General features: G+C 32.5%; 1 protein-coding gene and 2 long non-coding RNA genes across 3 annotated transcripts; 1 reads left to right on the plus strand and 2 right to left on the minus strand.

Moving 5' to 3' along the window:
* Positions 1–330: 330 nt before the first annotated feature.
* On the minus strand, positions 331–11,080 carry LOC134234648 (uncharacterized). Its single transcript, XR_009985221.1, has 3 exons — positions 10,686–11,080; positions 897–962; positions 331–671 (listed from the first exon to the last, which is right to left on the minus strand). It is a non-coding gene; the product is annotated as an uncharacterized LOC134234648 (long non-coding RNA).
* Positions 11,081–11,212: 132 nt separating this feature from the next.
* LOC134234647 (probable serine/threonine-protein kinase pats1) lies at positions 11,213–17,023 on the minus strand. The gene is made up of 4 exons (XM_062716714.1): positions 16,526–17,023; positions 12,561–12,815; positions 12,268–12,480; positions 11,213–11,241 (listed from the first exon to the last, which is right to left on the minus strand). The coding sequence occupies exons 1-4, from the start codon at positions 16,767–16,769 to the stop codon at positions 11,213–11,215; spliced, it is 741 nt and encodes a 246-aa protein (XP_062572698.1). The 5' UTR covers positions 16,770–17,023.
* A 5,157-nt stretch (positions 17,024–22,180) lies between these two features.
* On the plus strand, positions 22,181–23,850 carry LOC134234649 (uncharacterized). Its single transcript, XR_009985222.1, has 3 exons — positions 22,181–22,265; positions 22,750–22,807; positions 23,397–23,850. It is a non-coding gene; the product is annotated as an uncharacterized LOC134234649 (long non-coding RNA).
* Positions 23,851–26,777: the final 2,927 nt, after the last annotated feature.

The following is a 26,777-nucleotide window of genomic DNA, read 5'->3' on the forward strand; positions in this document are numbered from 1 at the left end:
GTGTTTCACAATTAATCTTGTTCTCAGTTTTGTTAAAATGTATTCATATATATTCTAATCATCCATAACATACTGTGTGAAGCCTGCCAATATAAAACTCTAAATTTGTGAGCCCATGTGGGGGTATATAATAAATCAGTATACCACCTCTCCTGCAGAGAGGGTATATAAAAAGGGAAGAAACTGCTTCTTTGCATAAAACTGCTTTTCTAGAAAAAAATAAACAAGACATAAATTGGAATGTATGCTTCACTTAAACAGTGATATTTTTTGAAAATACAAGAAATCAATTTAAAATACACATATTCCCTAAGGAAAACAGATGCCCTGCTTAAAAAAAAATTTTTTTGCTAAAAATTGTTCCTTCATATTCTCTCATTTGATGTAAGCTTGGTTTCCTCGAATTCACATTTCTTTATGTCCTTTTGTGTAAGTTTGAAAAGTAGCTCAGCCTTGCAGTATTGATTTGCTGTGGATTTTAGTAATGATCATTAGAAAACCATCTCTATGTCCATCTTGCACCAGTGACAACTTTTACTGGATCATCTTTTCTTTCTGTTATTTTTCCTACTTTGTATTTTTCATGTAAAATTTACTTCCAGTCCACTGTATATTGTTTTTTTTCTTTTTTAGGGGGGGGGGTGTATGTCCTCTGCTCTGGTCATCTCTATCTGTTCACATGAAAATAAAAAATAACATTAATTTTTGGTCACTTTGGATAAAAATTCATTTAAAAATTGTTTCAAAAACTTAAAACTGGAATCTTAAAATTTTGCTATATATAAAAAATATACATTTTCAACCTATAAACATTATTATCTCCCTTTATGCATTGTTGTGGCAATCATGTCTTAAGCCACCATGAATCCATGCAACTTAATACACACTACATGTACCTGTGTGGTCTCCTTGCTAGAAGATCTGTAATCCTGAGAATCTTCATTAGGAAAATCTTGCAAGGGCTGCAATGATCAATTTAAAATTATTTTTTAATTTGAAAGTTTGGGTTAAAATCCTGAACATCATATATATATATATATTACATGTACCTAATATTTACATGTTATCCTGAAAATTTTCTGAATCAAGAGAATGATTGATAAAGGAGTGAATTTAATGTTGTCATCAAGCATTTTTTTTTTTTTCAATTTAAATACTTATAAAGCTTTTCTGCAGTTTGGACAAATTGCTAGAGATATAGAGACTAAGAGTAGAAATGAATTTGACAACAATTAATTTCTAAAGTGGAAAATAAAATGTATTTATATAATCATAAATTAATTGTAATAAAAACATACATGTTTTTTATGGATACTAACGTAATGTGGTATAATTTATTTTCTTCTTTAATGTGACTATTTTTAATTTGTACAATATGTCTTTGACATGTAAAGTACACAGCATCAGAATGATCTCATCTGTACAGATCAATATTGTCAAACTAAAACTATTCATATTTAAAATGTGTGCAAGATTGATATGCCTACAATATATAGCTGAAAAACAGTGATCAGTAAAATAAAATTATGAGACAGAAAGCTGCATCTTGGAAAGTACAAATGGAGTTGCCATATTCTAACACCCTTGGATATATTTCTTTTCCTACTTTACAATACATCACCTTGCAGAGCAAATAAATTCATTGTATCAAGGTCCCAAAAATGATTTCACAATAGTATGACAAAGTATATGTACTTAGATCTAGAACACTACTAGCATCTGTAAATGTGGATGTCTGCAAGTACTTTCATAATTTTACACTTACACTTTTTTAATCAATTCTTTAAAATATTCTACAGTCCTGATATTGCTTAAAATTTCAAAAAATCTAACACACTATTCAGTAAATTATCATTGTCAGAAGTCAAAGGTTTAATATTTCCGAGGTATGATTTCTACAAATTCTGTTTGTAAAAATAGATTGGACACAAGCATATTATAATTTGGAAAAATAAATTCATACAAACAATTTTCTTCAAATATGTACTGATTTTTATAGAAAATAAAATACCAGTACCCAAAACGGGCACATATATTGCACAGTAGTATTTGATTCAATGTCATATACATGTAATATGTGCAACTGCATGTGCATCCAAGTTTTCATGGTTTTGTTTGTTTTTATTGTCTTATATTTCATTATACAGTTAGTTACCTAATCCGAGATTCCTCTGACTCTAACCCCTGCTTTTATATTGTAACTTGTGCGCACAAGTCACAATATAAAAGCGGGGGTTAGAGTCAGAGGAATCTCGGATTATCAGTTACCATGGGGTGACTGGAAAAACCCGAAACCCCCCAATTTTTAGAGAATACCCATACAGGAGGGGTGAAACCCCAATAAAGTGGTGGAAACCCCATAAAATTAAACGTAATGGGGTACAATAAGGCCTAAGGTGGTGTTTAATTGAATGATATTGACATCCGTAAATTTTTATAGCCAATTTTACCTCAGAATCGACGGAAATTGGGCGCCATTACGAGTTTACCGTACACCACGCCCGATCTAAATTCGAAGCGAGCTGCTTGTCAATATAATTGTATAGATAATATTAAAATAATTCATAATAATTTCTACAATTATATTTGTTTTACAATGATAATAGTAAAATATTAATTATGTAATAAGTATTTAACAAAAAAATGTAAGGACGTTAGCCATTAAGAAAATATGAATTTGTGTATTGTGAATTTGTGTTACCAGCTCTAGCCACGTGGAGGCATCCTTTTTGTAGAGCCATAATTTAAAAAAAAAATTATTTTAGAGAAAATCTGAATTTAGAGATATAAAAATATCCAAAAGCCTCAAAGCTACATTATCAAAAAAAAAAGAAATAGTGAAGATAATTCATTACTTATTTGTTACAAAGAGAACAAAAAATAACTAAAAATCAAAATATGAAAATACTGAATTTAATTTTGAGATTTTAGACAAATTCTGAATGTAGGGATATAAAAATTTGAAATTCAAAGGTTCAAAGCAACAATAATAATTAAAAATAAAAGAATAATTACTTATAGGTTACAAAGAAAACAAAAAATAAATCAATGTCAAAAGATGAAAATACTGAAACCTGAAATAAATAGTAAGTTAAAATAATATATCAATTTTCAAATATACAGATATTTTATTTCAAAGTAACTTTTTTATGTTCTTTTCTTAGAAAAAAAAATTTTTACAGCAGTTGTTTACATTTTGAATTGTCTTTAAATTAATTACAACAAATATTAAATAAAAGAAAAAAAACAGAAGAAAAAAAAAATCACACAACAAAATAAAATAACTGAAGTTTTAATGAAATTTTAACCATGAAAAATGTCTGTCTGAACTGGTTGAAAGATAACTGAAATTATTTGATCATCTCCAAGCACAGGTATTTTTTGTAATTTTACATTTCATTGCAAGCTGAATCTGTCGACTAAAAATTTCTAGGGCTGGGACGATATATCGAGATATCGATATATCGTGATACATGTGAGGACGATACGCATATCGATACATGTGAAGAAATATCGAAATATCGCCCATGAAAATCTGACTTCTATTTTTTCTTTGTTTATTTAACATTTGGGGTTTAATATGTAAAATAAATAAGTTAAATATAAATATAGATATGAAATAAATAATAATTCACACCATTTCAGTAAAATGTTTTTGTTTTACAACATATTAACAATTATTTTGAATAAATTATTCTTATTTGCAAGGAAATAACTTGTTTATTTCAATGCAAAAAAAAAGATTTTTAAGCAATTAAACATATCGTGATACATATCGTATCGTGGCTCAAATATCGTGATACATATCGATATAGAAAAAGTTGTATCGTCCCAGCCCTAAAAATTTCCATTGCCTCTCTGTTCAAACTAATCCCATTGACATGCCAAATGTTTTTATTCGAATTCATTAAACCCCTACATCTCCAAAATATCACATTCTGAAAATTTCCATATTTCCTCCGGAGTGTCTTGTATGAATTTTAAAGGAGGATTCCGCCTGGAATTTGGGTGGAATTGAGCAGCAATTGGCAAATTCCGGGCGTACTTGGGATGGAGACGGAATTTTCAAAGAGTTACGCCTCAGTAGACGTCTTACAGGCGCCATTTGTAATTTCCGGGCGTCAATTGGCAAGTTCAGATTTTCCGGGCGTAAAATGGCAGGAAAATAGAAACAAAAATTACGCCTGGAACTTTCAGGAGAAGTAAAAGCCTCTGATTGGTCAATTTAATTATCAATAAGGGTCATTTCAGATAGAAGGATAAGTTTGAATTTGATCATGAAGGAGGGAGTTTAGTGTGAGTGAAACAAGAAATGCAGATATCTCAATGTTAAGGCTTTTACACTTCTTGAGGATGACACAGTGTCTGCTGGTAGAAGTGATCATGAATATCTAGTACCTATTTGAGTAAATTTGATTATGATTATGTACAATGATAGTTATAACTGGTTGACCCTAAAATTACTTTAGATATTTGAGTTTGTCCTTGTACACATTCTGAGAAATATCAGTCTGATAGAGGCTGCAGTGAGAATCTAGCTGTAAACTGCTGAGTAAATGAAGAATTGTATTCATTCAGTAACTAAAATGTTTCAATATAATTATTGAAGTGATAAAATGTACAGGTTATGTAAAAAAGTTTAATTCTAAATACACACTCAATCATGGTGGTCGTGTTTTAGTGTCCCTAATACACAAAATTCATGTTATTTTTCTATACTTGTTAATGATATATGTTAATGACCTGTCATTATGTTTTCTTACAGTTCAAAAAGCTAAATTTTTAGCTTTAACATTGTAAATCATAATCTGAATGTTTTTCTTTGTCAACATGGTAAATATATAGGTTTTTAGGTCACATAGTATTATATAATAATAAGGACATTCCAGGCGTAATTCTATTTCAGGCGTCATTTTAGTTTCCAGGCGTAATTATTTTACGGGCGTCATTTATTTTTCCGGGCGTAGCTCATTTGCATTTTTCACCTCAAATTCCTGCCCATTTACGCTTGGTTTCCGCCTAAGTTACGCCCTGAACCTGTGTATCACCATATATGTAGAGAGACAAATTGATGCCTCTCCAAGTATGCCTCAATTCCCCCTATACTCCAGGCGGAACATTTCGTACAGGGTGTTATTTATATCAAAAACCGTAGAATATTGTACTTTCCTGGATCCATAGTACCTCAAATCATTTGCCTAAACAGACTTCCAATAAATATTTTTTGAACCGAATCATTTCTTAACAGTTTTTCAATAATGTTTTGGATTCCTAACACTATTTCTGACACAGAAGATGAATTTATATCTTTTTCTCCCACTTGTAGAGACACTTTTGTTAGACAACATTCAACTGCTCTTCCAAAAGATTGACTATAAATAAAGCTTTTTGTTGTAGTATCTTTGTCACTGAAAATTTTAACGCAATAATCATTTGGCAACTTAAAATTCACAGAACCATTTGCTACACTGTTCCCTAATTCTGACACATGATTTTGACCAATTACCGCAATTCGTTCTGAATAAGTCATAGATCGAACAGGTGACTGAGGAAATGTAGGGGTTTCTACAGAGGAAGCTGTTGTAGGACCTGTTGGGAGAGTATAATTAATGGAATACTGTTTGGTGTTGTGTTAGGTTAGAACTTAGAATAGGGTTAGTATCAGGCAGTATTCCTCCCTCGCCAGACGGGTGCAGACCAGTGAATACTGTTTGGTGTTAGGTTAGGTTAGGTTAGGTTAGGAATGTTATTGTTTTTTTTAATGTTGCTAATTAAATTATAAATTTTTTATTATGTTATTTTATTTCATGTAATATATATTACTTTCATTTGGCTGTAAGATTGACTAGGAATAATGATCCAGTATCTTTAAGTTTTTTAGAAATCTTTTTAAAGTTTTTTTTGAATTTTTTATCTTTCGGTCCTTTGGTTTTAATATTTTTGTTTCAAAATTCAAATCATGGCTCTACACTTTAGGAGGCCTCAACATGGCTAGAGCTGGGAACATAAAGAAACTATGAATATTTTCAGTTATTACTAATTTTAAAAGGTCTTTATTTATTAATTTGTCATGAATTATCAAAATTATCATAATTCATTTTTTCCTTATGTGTGTGCTAACGTCCTTAAAATGAAATTCTGTAAAGCATAACTGTACAATTCAGAATAGTAAAGGTTCAATGTATATACACAATTGCCCTGCCAGAGGGGGTTGGTCAGACTAGCTGGGAACCCAGGTGTTTAAACAAAAGGTGTTAATTATCAAGTTGACAAAGTGTCAACAGCTGTGTATATAGTGCATGTACACACACAGGGGTGCTTGTCTATCCCAGTACAAACAACAGAGCTAGCTGAGGTGTGAATAATATTCTCATAATAATGTTACAATGCCTCCTGAAGTCTAAGCCCCACGTCCCCGTCGTAGGAGGTGGAAACGGATAATGCCGGCTAACGGGGCTATGCCTGCAGCATGGGGCCAGTCACCCCTTCTGTGGTAAATACTGACTACAGAAACAGACACACAGAGAAACGTATTACCTGGTTCTCCAGTGGGTAACATCGGAAACGAAAGCATGACGTCTAGTCAGGAAAATCAGCAGAGAACTACTAGACTGAGAAGCTACCTTCTGAGACCAAACAAGAACATCAACATAGCAGCGTGGAATGTGCGGACTATGTTTGAAATAAGCAGAGCAGCACAGATTGCTAAAGAGATGAGGCAATATTACATCAGCATTCTGGGTATAAGTGAAGCACGATGGACAGGCTCTGGAAAAACGACTTGTAGTAGTGGTGAGACCATCATATACTCAGGGAAGGATCAAGATCACCAGAGCGGCGTTGCAATAATGATGAGCAAGGAAACAGCAAAGACATTGATAGAGTGGTATCCAGTGAACGACCGAATACTATATGCTAGGTTCGATTCGAAACACATCAAGCTCAGTGTGATTCAATGTTACTCACCAACTAATGATGCAAATGATGAAGAGAAAGATATCTTTTACAACCAACTGCAGAGTGTATTACATCGAACTCCAAAACACGATATGGTGATAGTAATGGGAGACATGAATGCAAAAGTTGGAAGTGATAACACCGGCAGGGAGGCGTGCATGGGAGTACATGGTATGGGACAGATGAATGAAAACGGAGAGCGCCTAATGGACTTTTGTGAGATGAATGGGTTAGTGGTTTGCAACACTATCTTTGCACACAAGGACATTCACAAGTATACCTGGATTTCGCCAGATAAGAGAACAAAGAATCAGATAGATTACATCATGATCAACAAGAGGTGGAGGAGATCAGTCATAGATGCCCGGACGTACAGAGGTGCAGACATTAACAGTGATCACATACTCTTACGTGCCAAAATACAACTTAAGCTAAGAGCAGTGAGGAAAGTGCAAGGACGAAGGAAGTTTGCGTGAACAAACTTAAACAACCTGAGATAAAGGAAGCCTTTAAGCTGGAGCTGAGGAATAGATTTTCTGCATTAGAGACGATGGACGAAGGAAACAACATAGACGAAAAGTGGGATAACATCAGGGATTGTCTAGCTTCAGCAGCGACTGAGACATTGGGATTTAGGAAAAGTGTGAAAGAGGAGTGGCTAACATCTGATACATGGACTCTTATATCAGAGAGAAAGAAGATCAAATCAAAGATCCTAGACTGCGTAGACAACTCAGAGCAGGAATCCCTATCAAAGTCCTACAAGGAAAAGGATAAAGAGGTCAAAAGGAGTGCGCGGCGAGACAAACGGAAGCTTATAGAAGATAACTTGAGTAGAGCTGAGGAAGCAGCAAGGACTGGAAACATTCAAGAACTGTATTAGATCACCAAACTGATGTCCGGCAAATTCACCAACAGCTCAAACGTCGTAAAAGACCAGTATGGCAACATCCTTTCAAAGGACAGTGACATCATGGAGAGATGGGCAGAGCATTTTAGATCAGTTCTGAATAGAGGAAACCCAACTCAACCACCAGATATTGAAGTCAACAACAACATAGTAGAACTTGACATCAGTGTGGAGGAAATCAATGTGGAGGAAATACAGAAGGCCATCAGAAAGATGAAAGACAACAAAGCTGCAGGAGTAGATGACATACCAGCAGAATTACTTAAAGTAGACATAGAAGTAATATCAAAGGTCATATATAATCTGTTCCAAGACATTTGGACAACCAACATGGTACCAACAGAGTGGAAAAACGGACTGATTATAAAACTACCAAAGAAAGGAGATAAATCAGAATGCAACAACTGGCGTGGAATAACACTTTTACCAACAATCAGTAAAGTGTTTACCAGAGTGTTATTAGACAGAATAAAACAACAAGTCGATGCACAACTGAGAGAGGAGCAAGCAGGGTTTAGACCAGGAAGATCATGTTGTGACCAAATTTTCGTATTACGAAACATCATAGAGCAGTCAATAGAATGGCAGTCTTCTCTATACCTTAACTTCGTGGACTTTGAAAAGGCGTTTGATAGTGTACATCGGGAAAGTTTATGGAAGCTCTTGAGATTGTATGGTCTACCTCCGAAGATCATTGACATCATCAGGGTACTGCATGAAGGATTTCAGTGTAGTGTGATGGTTAACAATGCCAAAACAGAGTGGTTCCCAGTTACATCGGGACTGAAGCAGGGCTGTATGTTATCACCTCTACTCTTCTTAGTGGCCATAGACTGGGTCATGAGAGAATCCACCAGAGATAAGAAAAATGGCATTAGATGGAGAATGGACAGCAAACTGGATGACCTGGATTATGCCGATGACCTATGTCTCATCTCATCCACCTATCAGCAAATCCAGGAGAAAACGAACAAACTCTATACAACAGCTAGATGTCTAGGACTAAACATCAACTTCAACAAGACCAAAATAATGAGAATCACAGAATAACAACCCCGTAAAAGTCAATGGAGAGAGTTTGGAAGATGTAGACACCTTCACATACCTAGGCAGCACTGTAACAACATCTGGAGGTACTGTCGAGGATATTACATCAAGAATCAACAAAGCCCGTCACGTGTTTGCCATCTTAAAACCAGTTTGGACCTCCTCCTACATGACCACTAGGACAAAGCTTAGGATATATAATAGTAACGTAAAATCAATACTATTATATGGATCAGAATGCTGGAAGCTCCGGAAAGACCTCGCAAGGAAACTGAGAGTGTTTGTTAATCGTTCCCTACGGACCATATTTAAGATCAGGTGGCCAAAAATAGTCTCCAACAACGAATTCAGGAAGATGTCAGGACAGGAAGACATAGTGGTGGAGATTGTAAGAAGAAAGTGGAGATGGGTTGGACATGTGCTCAGGAAAGACCATCATAACATCACAAGAGAGAGCATATTTTGGACAGCAGACGGCAAGAGAAAAAGGGGCAGGCCAAAAACAACATGGCGTAGAACATCAGAGAAAGAGCTAAAAGAAATAGGGATGACATGGAAAGAAGTAGAAAGAAAAGCAAATGATAGGACTGGGTGGAGAGACTGTGTGGCTGCCTTATGTGCCACCTGGCACGAAGAGGCCTAAGTAAGTAAGTAAGTAATGTTACAATACCAACTGTACAAGAATTCACATATGCAACATGCACATTTTTATTATTTTTTATCAGACTTTTTTTTTTCATAGACCTGGATTCTAATAATTTCATTGTAATGGATACATGTTGCTTTCTCATATCAATGAGTATATTTTTTCTATTACTTGCTTAAAAAACAAAACAAAACAAAACAAAAAACAAACAAAAAAAAAAAAAAAAACAACACACTCTCCCAAGAAAAACAGAACCAAAAACATTAAAAACAAAAAATTAGTAACTGGTTAATAATAATGAATGAATACTGAATTTAAAAATTAATTATTAAACATAGAAGAAAATTAATTAAAAATAAAATAAATTAACAAATTCATTCATTAGTTAATTTAATTTAATTACATGTTATAAATGATTCGAATTGAAAAAAATTACTTTATTCCTTGATTAATGGTCTAGTTAAATTCATAAAAAAAACCCCATTCAATTAAAAATTTCACTGTAATGTTTTTCATTATAATAATTACATTAACAGATTCATTCATTAATTAATTTAATTTAATTACATATTATAAATGATCGGAATTTATAAAAATGACTTTATTTCTTGATTAATGGAGTAGTTAAATTCATTAAAAAAAATTTCAATTACACATTGCATTGTTATGTCTTTCAACATGATAAATATTTCATACTTCTTTTATATTCTTAAGGTTTCCTTACAAATATTTTTTTTTTAAATAATATTCATACATAATATAATATTCATATTGATCAAGATTACAGTAATTATTTCCACGGATAACTCGAAACGATTTCAGCGATCGCGAATTTAGATCGGGCGTGGTGTGCAGTATATGAAGACAAGAAGAAACCCGTCGATTCTGAGGAAAAATTGGCTATAAAAATTTACGGATGTCAATATCATTCAATTAAACATCACCTTAGGCCTTATATTACCCCATTACATTCAATTTTATGGGGTTTCCACCACTTTATTGGGGTTTCACCCCTCCTGTATGGGTATTCTCCAAAAATCGGGGGTTTCGGGTTTTTCCAGTTACCGGTTACCATGCAGGTACATGTGATACCTGAATAGAATTATGAATAAAAAAAATACTTACACATTGTAATCGGGATCGGTCGGGGACTACCACACCATTACATTTATCTCTCGATCTCTATTTCAAAGACATCTTGAAGGGAACAGCTAAAATCCTCTCGGCCTTCGCCCCCATACCACCCTGATTTCCTCATCTTTTCTTTTCTACAAGTAGCTAGCTATACGTGTAATACTCATCATGTCCAGATCAACCCTTTGGCTTTTCGTAAAGATTATCCCAACTTTGTCAACTGTTTTTCATCAAATTCTGAGTCTCTTGAGGTAGAATTTTCCTGAACAAGATGTTTCAAAACAAGAAGAAAAACTGCAGATTTCATTGTCTGCCATTTTGTTTACAATTTACACATTTTCTATTCTTCAATGCCGAAGAGCTCCAACAAGGGAAATAACTCGGATAGAGAAAAAGCACATTTAGACCAACTTTATAGTGTAATAAAACGTTTATTTTTCATTTAACCATAAATGTTTTAAATGATATTTGCAAAATAACATTTCTTGAATCTAAATCTTCCTCCTAGAATTTTCACATCACTTGTCAAAGTCTTTAAATATTAAGTCTAACAAGGGAGGTAACAAGGACTAATTATTCACTTTTTAGGCATCAGAAAATTAGAAATTGTAAAATTTTTGTGACCTTGGCTATTTTTTACATAGTTTTGATTGTCATGAAGGATATAAAAAAATATGAACATAAACAGCTTTGTCAAGTAAATATTTTTTTGATATTATTGATAAATAGCAAAATCCACTATAATTTACACCTTCTAGTCCCGTTTCCATGGCAACCGGATAAACTACCATGCTTTCTTTCATAAAGTCAATCTTTTCATTCATTGAAGTTTCAGTAAGAAAAAAATTAGCTGAATCGAAGACATCGCGTGGCCACCTCATTTTGATATTTACGTAGAATTGGTATTAAGGAATCACTGTCTAGTTTTGAGAGTATGCCAGGACATCAACAATAGTGGGAAACATGGGATAATTTGCATCGCCCGTTATGCTAAAATTATCCCATGTTTCCCACTATTGTTGATGTCCCTGGCATACCCTCAAAACTAGACAGTGATTCCTTATATGTCCATTTAATTTTGAAATAAAATTGTAGACATTAAAAATGTAGACTAATAGATTTCAATTACACGAGGACTTCCATGCCAATTTCAATAGTCCTCGCACACTGACGTCAGAGACAAAGGCAGCCGCACGAGATTTTCATGCATATTTGGCCTCCTTAGCGTCAGACACAGAGACAGACGCGCACGAGATTTGCATGCGTATTAGGCCTCCTTAGCTACTGACCTATCGACCTGCCTATTTACATTCCGGCAGAATTATCAAGGAATAAATGCCCCCAATTTCAAACAGTTATCACAAAGAAATAATTAGAAATGGAAATATATAAATATTAAAATACTGAACGCAGAGATAAACTTAATTGCGATTTTTGTTTTCACATTTAAAAATAATTTTGTTTTGTTAACATGGCTTATAATGATTTCAAAACATTTAACTTAAATCAAAATTTAACCTACAAAGATAACTTTGTTGTACGCAATCAATTGGTACATGTACAAAACACTTACGTCCGAATGTCCAATCTGCAAACATGGTTCCTTCCTGTTCACACAATGCTTTATCAACTTTTTCATCAAATCTTTTTGACATATCGATAACAAGAAGATAAAAAGCTCTTCTGCTGAGATAGACCTGATGACAGGCGTAATACGCACACTGTCCAGCAAAGTCCACAACACTTAGTAAGCACTTATTTTCTGTATCAACAGCTTCCTCCAATCCTAAACAATAGAGTGTAAAACACGTGATTTCATAAAAATATCATATTTAGATTAAAATATCCTGGAAACGTTATACAAACCTGTTAAACTCTTTCGATCTTTGTCTACTTCAAATAAGTTGTCATACACTTCCAGCCCTACGGTCGATTGTATTTGTCGTAACTCCTGAAAACTTCGTTGCTGCAGTCGCCTTAAAAGTGTTGTTTTTTCAGCTCCAGCACAACCAACAATCATTGCACGAGCTCTATGAATTGTTTGGGTCCCTTTCTTAGCGCAGGCTACGTATCTACATCGAGCATCATAGTCCCATCTTAGTACTTCTTCTGGTATGTTAACTGTTTAGAAAATACAAGTAGTATACAGTCAGCAAAAAAATATTTCGATTTTTTCCATCTTTCTGTAAGTGAGAGTAAATATGGTATATGATTTTCATTTTTTTTTATTTCTGCAACGAAATGCAAGTATATTCAACATTCCATTTCTGATAAACGATGATATATGTATTACAACCAAACATTAGTTTTTATTCACTGTGAATCTCATCTTATTATGTTCGGCTCAATTCCGAATAAAATAAATTTATTCAGTCAATTTTCACAGGAGTAAACAAAAATAGGCAGGAGTACAATTTATTGACTACCTCACATGTCCCGTGGAATTCGAAAAGAGATGTTAAGTTGACAACATACACCAAAAATCTACACTCTTTAACCGGTCAACTTGACCAGTGGCAAAAAGGCATAGTTTTTTTTCCACACATAGCCGTTGTGCTTAATGTATAAAATATAAAAATATAATTCAATTTTCTTTATTTTCATGTCTTTATAGAAATGTCGATTCTCGTAACAAAAATACTTTCCACCTTATATATGTTTGTTGTGAGAGCTATCAGTGACTATCAGTGCTTTATGTCTCTCCAATATAAATAGGAAGGCGACAATGTTATTCATGAAAACTAAATCTAACCATTTTCTTTTCATGATTTAATTTTTGCTTTGATGAATTTTTTGTTCTTTTCACGTGTTAAAAAATGATATTTTAATTAAATTTTTTACATTTAAATTTTCCAATAAAACTTCTTTATAAGTACAAAAAATTAAATAAATTACTGTAAAATCACATAATTTTGTGGGGTCAAATTCTCGAGGTTGGGGTGGGATGGGCGGGGTTTTCGTGGTTAGAGAATGTATTGTAGTAATGCATGTTGAATTTTGCTTTTAGTGGTAATGTATTCGTGGGTCCCTCCATGCCTTGTAACAACAAAAATATACCCCCACCAAAATTAGTGATTTCACAGTATTAAGAGAGGTACATGTAATGTACAATTTTGATTTATAGATATATTCCTCTAATTTTAGAATTATTTTACTTATATTTTATGTGTGATATATTCGCTGAATGTAAATGTTTATAATGACATAAGACAGGAAGTCTTAGCATCAATGTTTCTCAATGATTATGACAATCTTCTTGATCATTTTGAATGCATGTATATGGGCTTAATTTTCCGTGTCCATTCCCGGTTAATGTGTTGACTTGTTAGCAACCATATCAGTTTAAAGGTGTTTTACACAAAATTTTACATCTTCGTAAAAGAAAAATACATTTATTAAAAAGCATATTTTAATTTAATGACTTTAAAAATAATAAAATAGACCTATTCATAAAAGAGTGAAGGAAAACATTTACAGTCTTTTAGAACTTGATTTTTTTTCTACAAACTTTCTAATGGTGTTGTTGTTGCTTGGTAACCAAAAATGTTACTACAAATAAAAAGCATTATTTTGAATTTTGTAAATTAATTTGTCTAAAAGATCCCTTAATTGTTGTTGAAAATTTCATCTAATTATCCATGCGTAGAGGAAAAGCAAACGTTTTTTAAAAGGACAAAAATCTTACGAACAAAGTTTGCTCTTCATGACCCTTGATCTGTATTAAAATAGCTATTATAATAATTATTATTAAAAACCTAAGATAAATTGTACGAGGAATATCTCTTGAAATAATTGTATATATGTTATGAATTATGCTTCAAAATTATGTTGATAAAGTATTGTATTGGGGCTGAATAATGTGTTAAAGTTTAAATTGCACTGTGGGCATTGTTACCAAAAATATCAATAGACCTTTCAACTGCCGCTAGGATTCGATGTTATAATCGATAACTCATAAGTAAAACTTGTTTAAAGCAGGTCTGGGGTATTTTAATTGTTTTTAATCTTGTCAGTTTTTAGCGTTTCCCATGTCTTTCTTTGGTGTCAGTAAAATCCAGTGGTTTTAAAATTTAGCACTGATGTTAAACTTATTTACCATGTTCATGCGGACACTGTTTAATTACATATAAGTAAAAATTTTTAATTAAAATATAAAGTAAAATCTACCCCCTTCTACATTTGAATCTGATTATTTTTTATGTTCGGTCGTTCTTCTTCATGCTAAGTAATACAAATAAGGTAATTAATTGTTGCATTTACTAGTAGAAAAATATATATGCATATAGGAAGCGCAAAAATGTGCACACTAAAAGTATGTTATTCCTACCCAAGTATGTTATTATATTGTATTCTTCATAACGATCGTGAAAGAGAGTCAAAAATCTTGAATAAAGTCTGTTCCCCATTACTTTGATCTTGTTATATCAAGAAGAATAAAGACACTTTCCTTCTTTAACACATTTGGGTACAAAACGTTGTAAGGAACCTTTTTGTGTACATTACAAAACAAAATAAAGCAGACTATTTATCATTCATATAAACGATAACTCAGAAATCGGAACTTTGTTGGTCATTTTCACACCTGAGTTACCTGTCCTGAATATGCATTTATGTATTTATTTATTAAAATATTAAGTTTTGAAATCTCTTTATTTTTATATATTTATTTTTTTTTGATTTTATGGAATGGAAAATAAGAACTGAATTTAAATTCAATATGTAAATAAAGAATATGATCAATTGATCGATTTTTAATTTTACATGGCAAAAAGTTGAAAGGAAAACACCTAAATTGATTTCCATTGATCAACGAATCGATGATCAACCTGCGATGTGGCTGACAGGTGTTGTGTACATGTCTCCGGCCCCGGGGTAGAACAGGGTACAACTTGTATATTCTATGTGAATTGTTTTGGTCAGCGTAACAATGGGCACTAATCACCTATTGTTCATTCAATTCATTTGTGCGACTCCCCTTTGCGTTGTGTTTTTTCCAGAAACGACCCCCCCCCCCTGCGTAACCATTACTGTCTGAAAAAAAAATGTCTTAATTATTAATTTTTATAAATTTTAGCCAAGTTTGAATGGTTGCATTTGAAAGCTAAACGTTTGCCTTTGCTGTTTTAACTGTCATAACCCCTTCACAAGTCGTAGATTGTGCAAACTATGCATGTTTTAACCACTCGATCAACATAAATATGAAATCTGTTGAATAGTTTAGAAGTGTTTGAGAAAACTAGACGGATATACTAGCCAGACAAATGACCAACAGAAAGCTTAACTATTGCTACCTTCCGTGGGCTAGTTGGTTTTTGTAAATACATCTTACATATACCGAAAAAAGACGTGACCCACATCTCTTCTGACTCCGAAGCGGTGAAAATAGACTCCCCCTTACCTTTTAGCGACTCCCCCGCGTTACCCATTGTATACGGTGCACATGTGAAATATGAAAGTCATAGCTCCACTAAATGAAAAGTAAAATGCAAGGTTAAATTTTTGTGACAGACAAACTGATAGACGAATGAGATTTAATGTCCCCTCGCTTCGCAAAAGCGGGGGACATTTAAATAATATTTTTTTGAGTGCTGTAAAGAAAGGTCATTGTATACCCCCCCCCCCCCAAATCTCCAAAAGAAAACAAAAACAAAACACCCGGCTGTATTTTAAATAATGTTGAATAACCCTGAATCAAACAGTCAACTCGTCTGAATAACATAGTTATTTTCGTTAAGAGGAACTCCGATTGATAAAACATCATTGAAAACCATGATATAAATGTGTTGTTCATTTATGTAGTATCATATAAAAAAAGATTATGATAAACTCACGCATTGAAGATAATTTTTGATTATCCATATTCAGATTGCCCATAAATGTATGCCGTAGGACGTCTACACCAAGTCTTTTGATGTACTGTTCCGTCCCATTTGGGAGGTATAAACAGCGTTCTGTCACCTTTCTCTTGTATGTCAATGGGCGTGCATATTCTAAAAGTGAGTCCACTGAGGACAGATTTTGATAATGCTCGTAATCTTCCTTGCTTTCTAAGCAATTCAATACAAAGTATCCCATCACCTGATGTCGGACCTCCTCTGATACAAAGGACACTTTATTGCTCTCTCTGTCTACTTTTAATAATTTGTCATGGTGTATTAATTTTTCTAGGAGAACCAAATCTTCTTCAGCTCTTTCCTCGTTAACGTCTTGCAATGCTTTAAATGTTTATTGAATATTTTGTTTTTTGTCCTCCCAAGGGATATTTAAAGATACGGAATAGTTCTCTGACATAAGTGTGGATATCAATATGCTCCATTTCTTCATTGAAAAATTCATCTCCATTAATTCTGGAATAAATAAAATATTTAGAAAATATATATTTTAAAATATACATGTACAATGTATGTTGACATGAATGGATACACATTATGTATCACGAATAGTTTGTTTCACAGATGAATAAAGTTACTATGTTTTGTTACGATGCACACATTCTTAAATACATGTGCTTTTAAATACGACTTCGTTCTAAACCTTGTTAAATATGTAAATGAATTGTAAAACGTACAGGTTAAAAAGAAACATGGACGGTCATAGATTACCTAAAAATTTATTTATTCAGAGACTAATTAAGAAACAAATGAGAATTTGGCGGGCGCCAAAATGCCACTTTTGAAGTGGCATAATTATCCGGCACAGTGTTGATATTTATTATCATTTATGCAGAAAAAAATACTTTAAGATAAAAATTCCGTCATTTAGAATCAAAATATTTGCTTTATTAACTTAAGTCAACATGTTTTTTTTTCCTACCGTTCAATGTAAATATTGCATTTATATTAATTACTTTGCATATTTAGATTGAGATGAACATCATAAATCAGCCCAACAAACCAAAATCATTACCTTTAAAACAGATAAATAATTATAAACAATTAATAAAAAAAAACATATAAAAACTTCAATTTATTAATTCACTATAGTAAAAACTTTGGAACTTTGAATACCTATAGTATAAACTTTGGAACTTTGATTTACTATGGTGAAAACTTTGGAACTTTGATTTACTATAGTAATAATTCTGAAACTTTGATTTACTATGGCGAAAACTTTGGAACTTTGATTTACTATGGTGAAAACTTCGGAACTTTGATTTACTATGGTGAAAACTTTAAAACTTTGAGTTACTATAGTAAACTACAATGAAAATTTCATATAAATCCGTCCAAGCATCTCAGAAATCGTCTGCACAAAATATCGACAGAAATAAAACAAGAGGCCCAAGGGCCACATCGCTCACCTGAGAAGCTTTGACCATTCTGTTCTTTACCAGATTTCCCCCTTGTTATACATAATGCATCCCCACCCTACCCCACTGATCATAATTTAGACATTTTGAAATCTACACTACCCCATGATACTTCCATGGGCACATATGTTTCAGCTTTTTTGGCCCAGTGGTTCCTGAGAAGAAGATTTTCAAAGATTTTTCCTATATATTTCTATGTGAAACTTTGATTCCCTATAATGGCCCCGCCCTTCCCCCGGGGGTCAAGATTCCTACAATTTAGAATTTACACTACCCCATAATGCTTCCACAAAAGCTTCACTTTTTACGGCCCAGTGGTTCTTGAGAAGATTTCAAAGATTTTTCCTATATATTTCTATGTTAAACTTTGATTCCCTATTGTGGCCCAGCCCTTCCCCCGGGGGTCATGATTTCAACAATTTAGAATCTACATAATACTAGGATGCTTCCATATAAGTTTCAGCTTTTCTGGCCCAGTGGTTCTTGAAGGGAAGATTTTCAAAGATTTTACCTATATTTTTCTATGTAAAACTTTAATACCCCATTGTGGCCCCGCCCTTCCCCTGGGGGTCATGATTTGAACAATTTAGAATCTACACTACACCAGGATGCTTCCACATAAGTTTCAGCTTTTCTGGCTCAGTGGTTCTTGAGAAGAAAATTTTCAAAGATTTTTCCTATATATTTCTATGTAAAACTTTGATTCCCCACTGTGGCCCCACCCTTCCCCTGGGGGTCATTCTTTGAACAATTTAGAATCTACATTATACCAGGATACTTCCACATAAGTTTCAGTTTTTCTGGCCCAGTGGTTCTTGAGAAGAAGATTTTCAAAGATTTTTCCTATATATTTCTATGTAAAACTTTGATTCCCTTTTGTGGCCCCGCCCTTCCCCGGAGGGTCATGATTTGAACAATTTAGAATCTACACTACCCCAGGATGCTTCCACATAAGTTTCAGTTTTAATGGCCCAGTGGTTCTTGAGAAGAAGTTGAAAATGTGAAAAGTTTACAGACGGACAGACAGACGGACGGACGACGGACAAAATGTGATCAGAAAAGCTCACTTGAGCCTTCGGCTCAGATGAGCTAAAAAAATAATAATAATAGTGAAAAAGAAACAATAGAATAATAGAAGGATCTTCCGTAGGAGACGAAAGACCCTAATTAACTAAAGTTTACTATAGTGTTTTTTTTGTTAGGGTAATTTATTTCAAACATTTAGCTCGTGATCTTAATTTTAAAGTGGTTGATCCAAGGCAAGTGAATATTACTTTTAAATATTTGTGATGGGTAAAAGGACATTACTGATTCCGGCTAATTGATTTCAAACATTAAACTTATATGTCATGTGTGATCAAGATCAAAACTCATAAGTGGTGGATCCAAGGGGGTGGATAATAATCTTTTTTTAAATATTTGTGAATGATCAAAGGATATTAATGATTTTTGATTATGGCTAATTTATTTCAAACATTTAAGTTATATGTCATGTGTGAACATGATCTTAATTTAAAAGTGGTGGATGTAAGGGGAGCGGATATTATTTTTAAATATTTGTGGTTGGTAAAAGGATAATAATGATTATGGCTAATTTATTTAAAACTTTAATCTTATATGTTATGTGTGATCAAGATCTTAACTTATTAGTGGTGGATCCATGGGGAGTGGATATTCATTTTTTAAAGAAATATTTGTGGTGTATCAAGGATATTAATGATTATGGCTGATTGATTTTAAACATTAAGCTTATATGTCATGTGTGGTCATGATCTAAACTCATAAGTGGTGGATGCAAGAGGCATTAATATTTTATTTTTAAATATTTGGTTGAATCAAAAGATTTTAATAGCTGTACTTTGTGATATATAACCGAATGAGTTCCATTAATTAAATATTTAGATATATTGCACATGAATTAAATAAATCCAATCTTATTTGTGGTGAATGCAAGGGAAATGGAGATTTAAAAAAAAATCCACAAACTAGACATCATATAAACCTAACATATATAAATATATATTAGTTAAGGAAAGAAAACTCTTTGGACACTGTGAATTGATTTCTATTGTGTATATTGTGTTGGTATAAAATTTTCTTGTTTCATTTTTTTAAAATCAGATTTATTGTCATCGATCAAATAACCTGTGAAGAGTTTTATGATGAATGTTTCATTATGGAAGGCAACTGCCTTAGAAACCTGTTTTCATATAAATCTTCTTTTACATAAGCAAAAATTTGAAGAATGAATACTTGAAATTTTGAAAAAATAATAGATATTTGTTATAACTATCCACTTTTATAGAATGAGAAACAGAGAAGATACTAATGATCCATTAGTCTAAGAAAAAAAACCAAGTTTTTTAGGAATTATCTTACAGTAAATATATCGATACATGGGATTTAAAACCCCATAATAAAGAAACGTGGGAGAAAAAACCCCATATTACAATATAAGCAACATATGGGTTTAAAAAACCTACATTGATTTTCGTGGGGTTATTTCCCCCATGGGTGAAAATTAAACCCCATTAGGTTTTTGTGGGTTTTTTTGTGGGGTCTTTTTAAGTTCATGTTTCCCCATGGGTTTTTTTTTAACTCAAATATCTCAAAAACGTGCAGAAAATGTTGAATTTTTTTTTTCATAAATCAATTTAATTTTAAAAACCCCACCATTTAAAAAAAACCTAAGATGATAGCTTTAAAGGAAAAGGGTGCGCAAGTTTGGAAAAATGTCCATTCCGAAGTTGTCCGTCCCACTGTTATTATTATCTATAGCTATAACTTTTGTTGAAATTGAGAGTTTAGACAACTCTAGTGTAACATAATTCATAGAACATGCTGAAGTTATCAAAATGAAGGCTTATTTCGATTCGAGACACCAACACTGAAAGTGTTAGAAAGCGTTTCATTATGTGCTTTAAATCTCATCTTCTCGGGTCTATTCTGGGAGCACATGTACTTGTTTCGGAAATAAATTTTAACCCTTAGCATAATAACAGTGCTGCTATCCCACAAGTTGACATGGGATGGGATCGGATAGGATTCAGGATTGCGGATTCACGATAGAAACATATAGAAGTTAATCCTATCCTATCCTTTCCTGTATCCTACAGCCAATCAGATTCGAGCAAAGGTTCATTCATATTTCAGAATAAATTACAAAATCGAAATACGATATAAAATCCCACCTCTGATGTTTCGGAGGTCCGTGTTTGCTCTGCTCTTATTTTGTATATTGTTTAATGGACGTTGATATTGAATACTGTTCGTTATTTCCATATCCTTCTTACAAGAGAAATATTTCTAAAATTTCAATAGAAAAAAAACCCATTCTTTTCTCTAAACACAGATTTACATTATAAACTTCGAGTAACACGGCGCACGATCTAACCGTGAACGGTCACCGGAAGAAGGTGGCAGAGGATAGTATTTTTTTGCAATCAAAACGTTTGACTGACGGTTGACTTAATATTGAGCTGCTTTAATAATGTGTATTGAAAAATTTTTAATTTCCTCCACATGTAATAATAGTATTATGTAGTCCCTTGAGAAATTTGAAGCTTTTAGGAATAAAACATGTACAACTTACACAATGAGCCCTAAAGATGGCGCAGGGACAATCTCAAAATTTCATGTGATCAAGCCTATTTTCACTATTTCGCCGCAGCCGCATCTTCTTCCAGACCCGTGCTCCTGACCTTAGCTACCACACAAATTGTAGAATAACATTTGTACATACCAATGAACAGCAAGAGATAATGGTTCAACTACCTCGTGTTCAAGCTACAATTCATCCTGTGAACCCACCCCGCTTTTCTGGTGAAATACCGGTTGAGCGAGTTTTGAGCATAGTTTTGTATTTCTAGTCCATATCCCATATACAGTAGTAGTTACACTAAAGTGTCATATTTCAATAAAATATACAAGACCACAAATTCCCTCCAAATGCACCCATAAAATATTCTAGCTATAAAATTACCTGTAATATGCATTCAAACCTCAGGTCTCTCTATTTTTTCTATTTTTTGACCGGTACCTTATTCGAAACTATCCTCTGCCACCGAATTTGGGAATGTAAACAACGAAGAGTCCAGGTATCGAAAGACCGTTCTTCTTCAGCTTGTTTGGATGATTAAACCGATTCTGACGTGTGTAAAAGTGTTATAACATGTTTTTTTCTGTAAAATATGTTCTGTTTAATTGGATAATTCTACAGGAACCGTCAACAGCGGACTTGAATAAATGATGTGCGAGATCATGTAAGTATACTACACACTGTACATTAGACATGCTTGTATTTTTATACATATTTATCACTTTAAACAATGTTCTAATGTACTAAACATTTTATTCTATTTAATATAAACAAAATTGGGTGCGGAGAAAAGAAGTAGCGTAGTCTGAAGGGGGGAGGGAAAAATATTTATAGTGACAAATATTCTGTCATATGATTCAATCAGCTATCAATGAACACTAAGACTAAAACAATCATATGTATTATGTCTCAATCAGGTTGTTATACTCTTATCATTTCCCTAATAAGGTCAGAAAATAGTTTCTATCATTTCAGTGTAATTTATAATAAATGAATGTAGAATCATCATAATGATCATGACCATTTCTAATGCTACTGCTAAATGTTTAATAAGCTCACTCGGCAGTGCACTTACATATTGTACCTGTATGTATGATGCATTGTGAGTTATGAAACATAAGTTAATCTTTTAATATTCATCATTACAGAGAATGGATTTGGCTGCACTCATGCACCATCACATTATAAAGGATTTTAATCTAAAAAGTATGTATGATTTTATTTTTATCATGTATTTTTACATGGTCATTTAAATACATAAACAACATTTTCTGAGTTGAGGTGACATGTCGGCAGTTTTTCGGAACAAGTGATTTTCTTCTTTCAAAAATCTTGAGAGTAAAACTGAAAGAAATGTGAATTTTTCTGGTCATCATGTTGTTGTTACATAGATATTTTCTTCTTCTTCTTTTTCATATTCAAATTTCAAGACCAAAAAAAAAAAATAGAAAACCAAGAAAAAACGTTAAATAGATAAAATACAAGCAGAAAATAGAGGAAAGTTACTAAAACAAATGTATTCATACTTGTTAGCAACTTGTCAAGATAAAAAGAATTTTAATGTACAAATATGCTAAATAACATCTTTTTTTTATTATTTAATATGACTGAGGATGCAGTATAAGATTTTCTTTTTTATGATTTCTAAAAGCATTACTTTACGGAGAGAAAAAGGTGAAATTAAAGCCAATAGTACATGGAATGTGAAAGATAATCAAAATCAAAAATATTTTAAATGTGTGTGAAATGTGTATGACAAAATTTACAATCTACATGCCTATATTTTTGTTTTCAGGAAACCCTGCACATTTGCAGCTGTACAGAATGCAGTTCATGTCAAATGCTGTTAGAGTAAATGATGAAAGATATGTTCAAACCAGTGTCAAAGAGTCCAAAGTCTGAAATCATGGTGCTATTATTAGAGAGATCACTGTTTGTTTTTTGTTTATTGTTGACATTTGTGGAACTGTTCGGTTTATGACCATCTCTGACAATAACTCTGACATTTAAATTTCAATTTGAGCGTCGGATTAGAAAGCCAAATTATATGCATGTAAAACATTATACAACTGTAATAAAAACATTGATAAACTTAAATTTAAACAAAGTTCATGTACATGTATCTGTGATCTCTGCATTGAAATTAATAAATACTGTACATGGATACTTTTAATGACTTTGTCTCATGGTAATGGAATATTCAAGTGGTAAACATTGTTGAGGAATCACCTTGAATAAAAATATTATGAACTTGATAAAATATTTTTCCTCATTTAAACACTGAAATGTTAAGATCAAATGACAAGGTCAAATACAAGGTTTACTCAAGAATATGTTATAAATGCTGTAAATACTGTGAATTCTTATGCATGTTTTATAAGATCTAAGGAACATTTGCGGAGCTTTTTCATATTTCTCAATCAGACACTTATTAACATTCAAGATCAAATGCCAAGGTCAAATACAAGCCTGGCTTACTCAAGAATGAGTTAAAAAATACTGTAAATAGCGTGAATTTAATTTCTTATGAATGTTTCATAAGATCTAAGGAACATGTGTGACCTCACTACAATATTTATTACTGTCAAATCTGTCAGACAATAAACATTTAGCTAATATATTCTATTAAAAACAAATTATTACATTTTCACACAAAAAACAAAATTGGAAATTGAAATACATTTGTACGGCACTGAGATGATCATAAACTGAGAAGAAACTGAAGTTAAATGAAAAAAATTAACATATCTATTATCCTGAATTTTATTTGGCAACTATATATTTTGCATGTTTGAAAAAATGTCACATACAACAGATGATGAACTGGAATAAAAAAAAGAATAAATTATGCATTTAATATTTGATATGATACAATTCCACATTTAAAATGTATAACATTCTAAAGTCAAGATATACTAGATCTATATTTTGACTAGTCTGTTTGGTTTATAGTCTAGTCATATCTTAATTCTGTTTTTAGAATTGCATTCAGAAAAAAAAACTGTTTTACAGGCACAGTTAGATTATACATGTACATGCATGTTATTTTCATGGTGCTCAGTTTAGGAAAAATAAAAAAATTACATGAAACATATACTTACACTTTAAAACAGTATAGGCCTATGATTTTTAAAAATAATTAATTATAACACGCCGGACGCAAGTCGCGATCTCGGGTCTCCCGATCATTGTTACGTGTAGTAGGAAAATTAAAACACTAATTAATTTTTTTCTTTGATTCTTCGGGAAGCCCAATTTCTTTACATATGTTCTCAAAATCAGTACTTGCCCACGTTTAATTACGATCTATTTGTTTACATTAAATTTTAACATGATAATGATAATCGTAAAATTTAAATTTGTGCGGTGTGTCGGGAATTATGGAATGCCGATCTCGATTATTTTTCTCCATTAAATGATTTAACATTTCAATGAATACCATAACTATATCTGATTTTTTTTCTGGTTATTCTTTTTTTTTGTTTTGTCATATTAATTCCGAAATATCAAAAAACTAAGATTTGCAGGATAGGATAGGATTAGACTGAAATCACAGGATAGGATTGTGGATGCAGGATTCACGATAGGATAGGATATAATTGTCAACTTATAGGATAGCAGCACTGTATACCACAGAGTATCTATCTCCAAATTACACATAGTACCTCCTCCTCAGAAACACATCAATTTACTCTTTCAGATTTTTTTTATGGCGGACAGCAGTTTAGAGCATTTTTGTACATGTCTTCGAAATTTATCATGTTTATAACGGGTCAACTTGAAATACATGCGTAGTGTATTTTGTGAAAGATTACAGGGTTTGAAATCTTATTCTAGTTGGGTTGAACCCCCTTTTGCCTATGTACATCATGTTACAATGTCATTGTGGCACTTAGGGTCAGATTGTGTTATATTTTGACTAAGATGTGTAATACTCTATATTTGAGTAAATTTAATGACCCCCATTTAATTAACTGTGCTTTACTTTTCCGTCATTTACTTTAATAAATGACATATTTCACTTTAACATGATGTTATTTGTTTCTGCCTACTTTTAACAAAAAACAAGCTCAGTCATTTGGCAGGAGAACTAAGGAACATAAAACTGTTTATTATCATTGTCTTCTAGGATAATTTATCTACACAACCATATATGAAATGCATGTGTTTGTTTTCATTTATCTCCGTAAAAAGCGTCAAAACTCTGCTCGCCGATGGAAAGTCGAAATCAATTATGAAACGATATGTGCTTATCTCGGACAAAGAGGAAAATAAAAAAAAAATGAGTGAGTTAAAAAATTAAAGAGGAAAATTAAAAAAAAATGAGTGAGTTAAAAAATTCAATTCCATATTTTAAAAATTGCATTGAATAAATAAAATTTGCTTAAGTCTTATTTTTTCATAAAAACACCATGAGGTATTCCAATGTAGTTTTAGATAGAGGTAGTTAACCAATCAAATTCTTTTCCCTCTCTTAATTAAAAAATCATAATAATCAATATTTAAGTCATTTAATTTTACATTGCACCTGCACCGATTACATTAAAGTTAAACCTTCTTTTTTAAAAAAAAGAACATTTGAAAAATATATTGACAAGTTGATCACAAATTAAAAATTGCTAAGGCATTAATACTAATTACACCCCTACCACTACTGGATCGGCATCTTTCGTTTATCATCGGTGTTCTGCAAAAATAGTATTATCCGAAGAGTTTGAAGTAGAGTTGCCAAGATTTGTTTAGACTACATCGAGACTGTGCTTGATTGATCGATTGATTGAGTGTATGCTGTTTAATGTCCCTCTCGAAAATTTTTCACTCATATGGAGACGCCACCACTTGCCGGTGGAGGGATACAAAGGACAAGATAGGATAAGACCATTATTTGGCCCCCTATTTTGGGTGTCTTTCAGAATGATGAACAGTTTATCCATGTAAACCTGTATTCAGTCCTGCCACAAAATGAGTTTTGGTTTTAAGATTTAAAATATACAGGGGTCACAGTGAGCTCTGGAAATAGGTCAATTTTTGGAATTTCTCATTTTTATGCAAATTTTCATTAAATTTACAGCATATTTTATTTTGGGAAAACATAGAGCACACGCTTGCCTATCTACCAAATTTATATATTTTATACTCTGATATCAGATGTAGTATATGTGTAAAAAAATTAATA

This window comes from Saccostrea cucullata, unplaced genomic scaffold, assembly GCF_032062105.1.
Source record: "Saccostrea cucullata isolate Sc308-1 unplaced genomic scaffold, CSIRO_AGI_Scuc_v1 ctg3751, whole genome shotgun sequence".
NCBI classification, from domain to species: Eukaryota; Metazoa; Mollusca; class Bivalvia; order Ostreida; family Ostreidae; genus Saccostrea; species Saccostrea cuccullata.

Bases quoted from the DNA above. Each gene is read 5' to 3' on its own strand.
- LOC134234647 (XM_062716714.1), bottom strand. From the start codon at position 16,769: ATGGGATACTTTGTATTGAATTGCTTAGAAAGCAAGGAAGATTACGAG. The intron at 12,481-12,560 runs GTTTGTATAACG...TCTATTGTTTAG, and splicing joins AGATCGAAAGAGTTTAACAG to GATTGGAGGAAGCTGTTGAT. The intron at 11,242-12,267 runs GTAAGTGTTTTG...CTCCCTTGTTAG, and splicing joins TGCAGATTGGACATTCGGAC to ACTTAATATTTAAAGACTTT.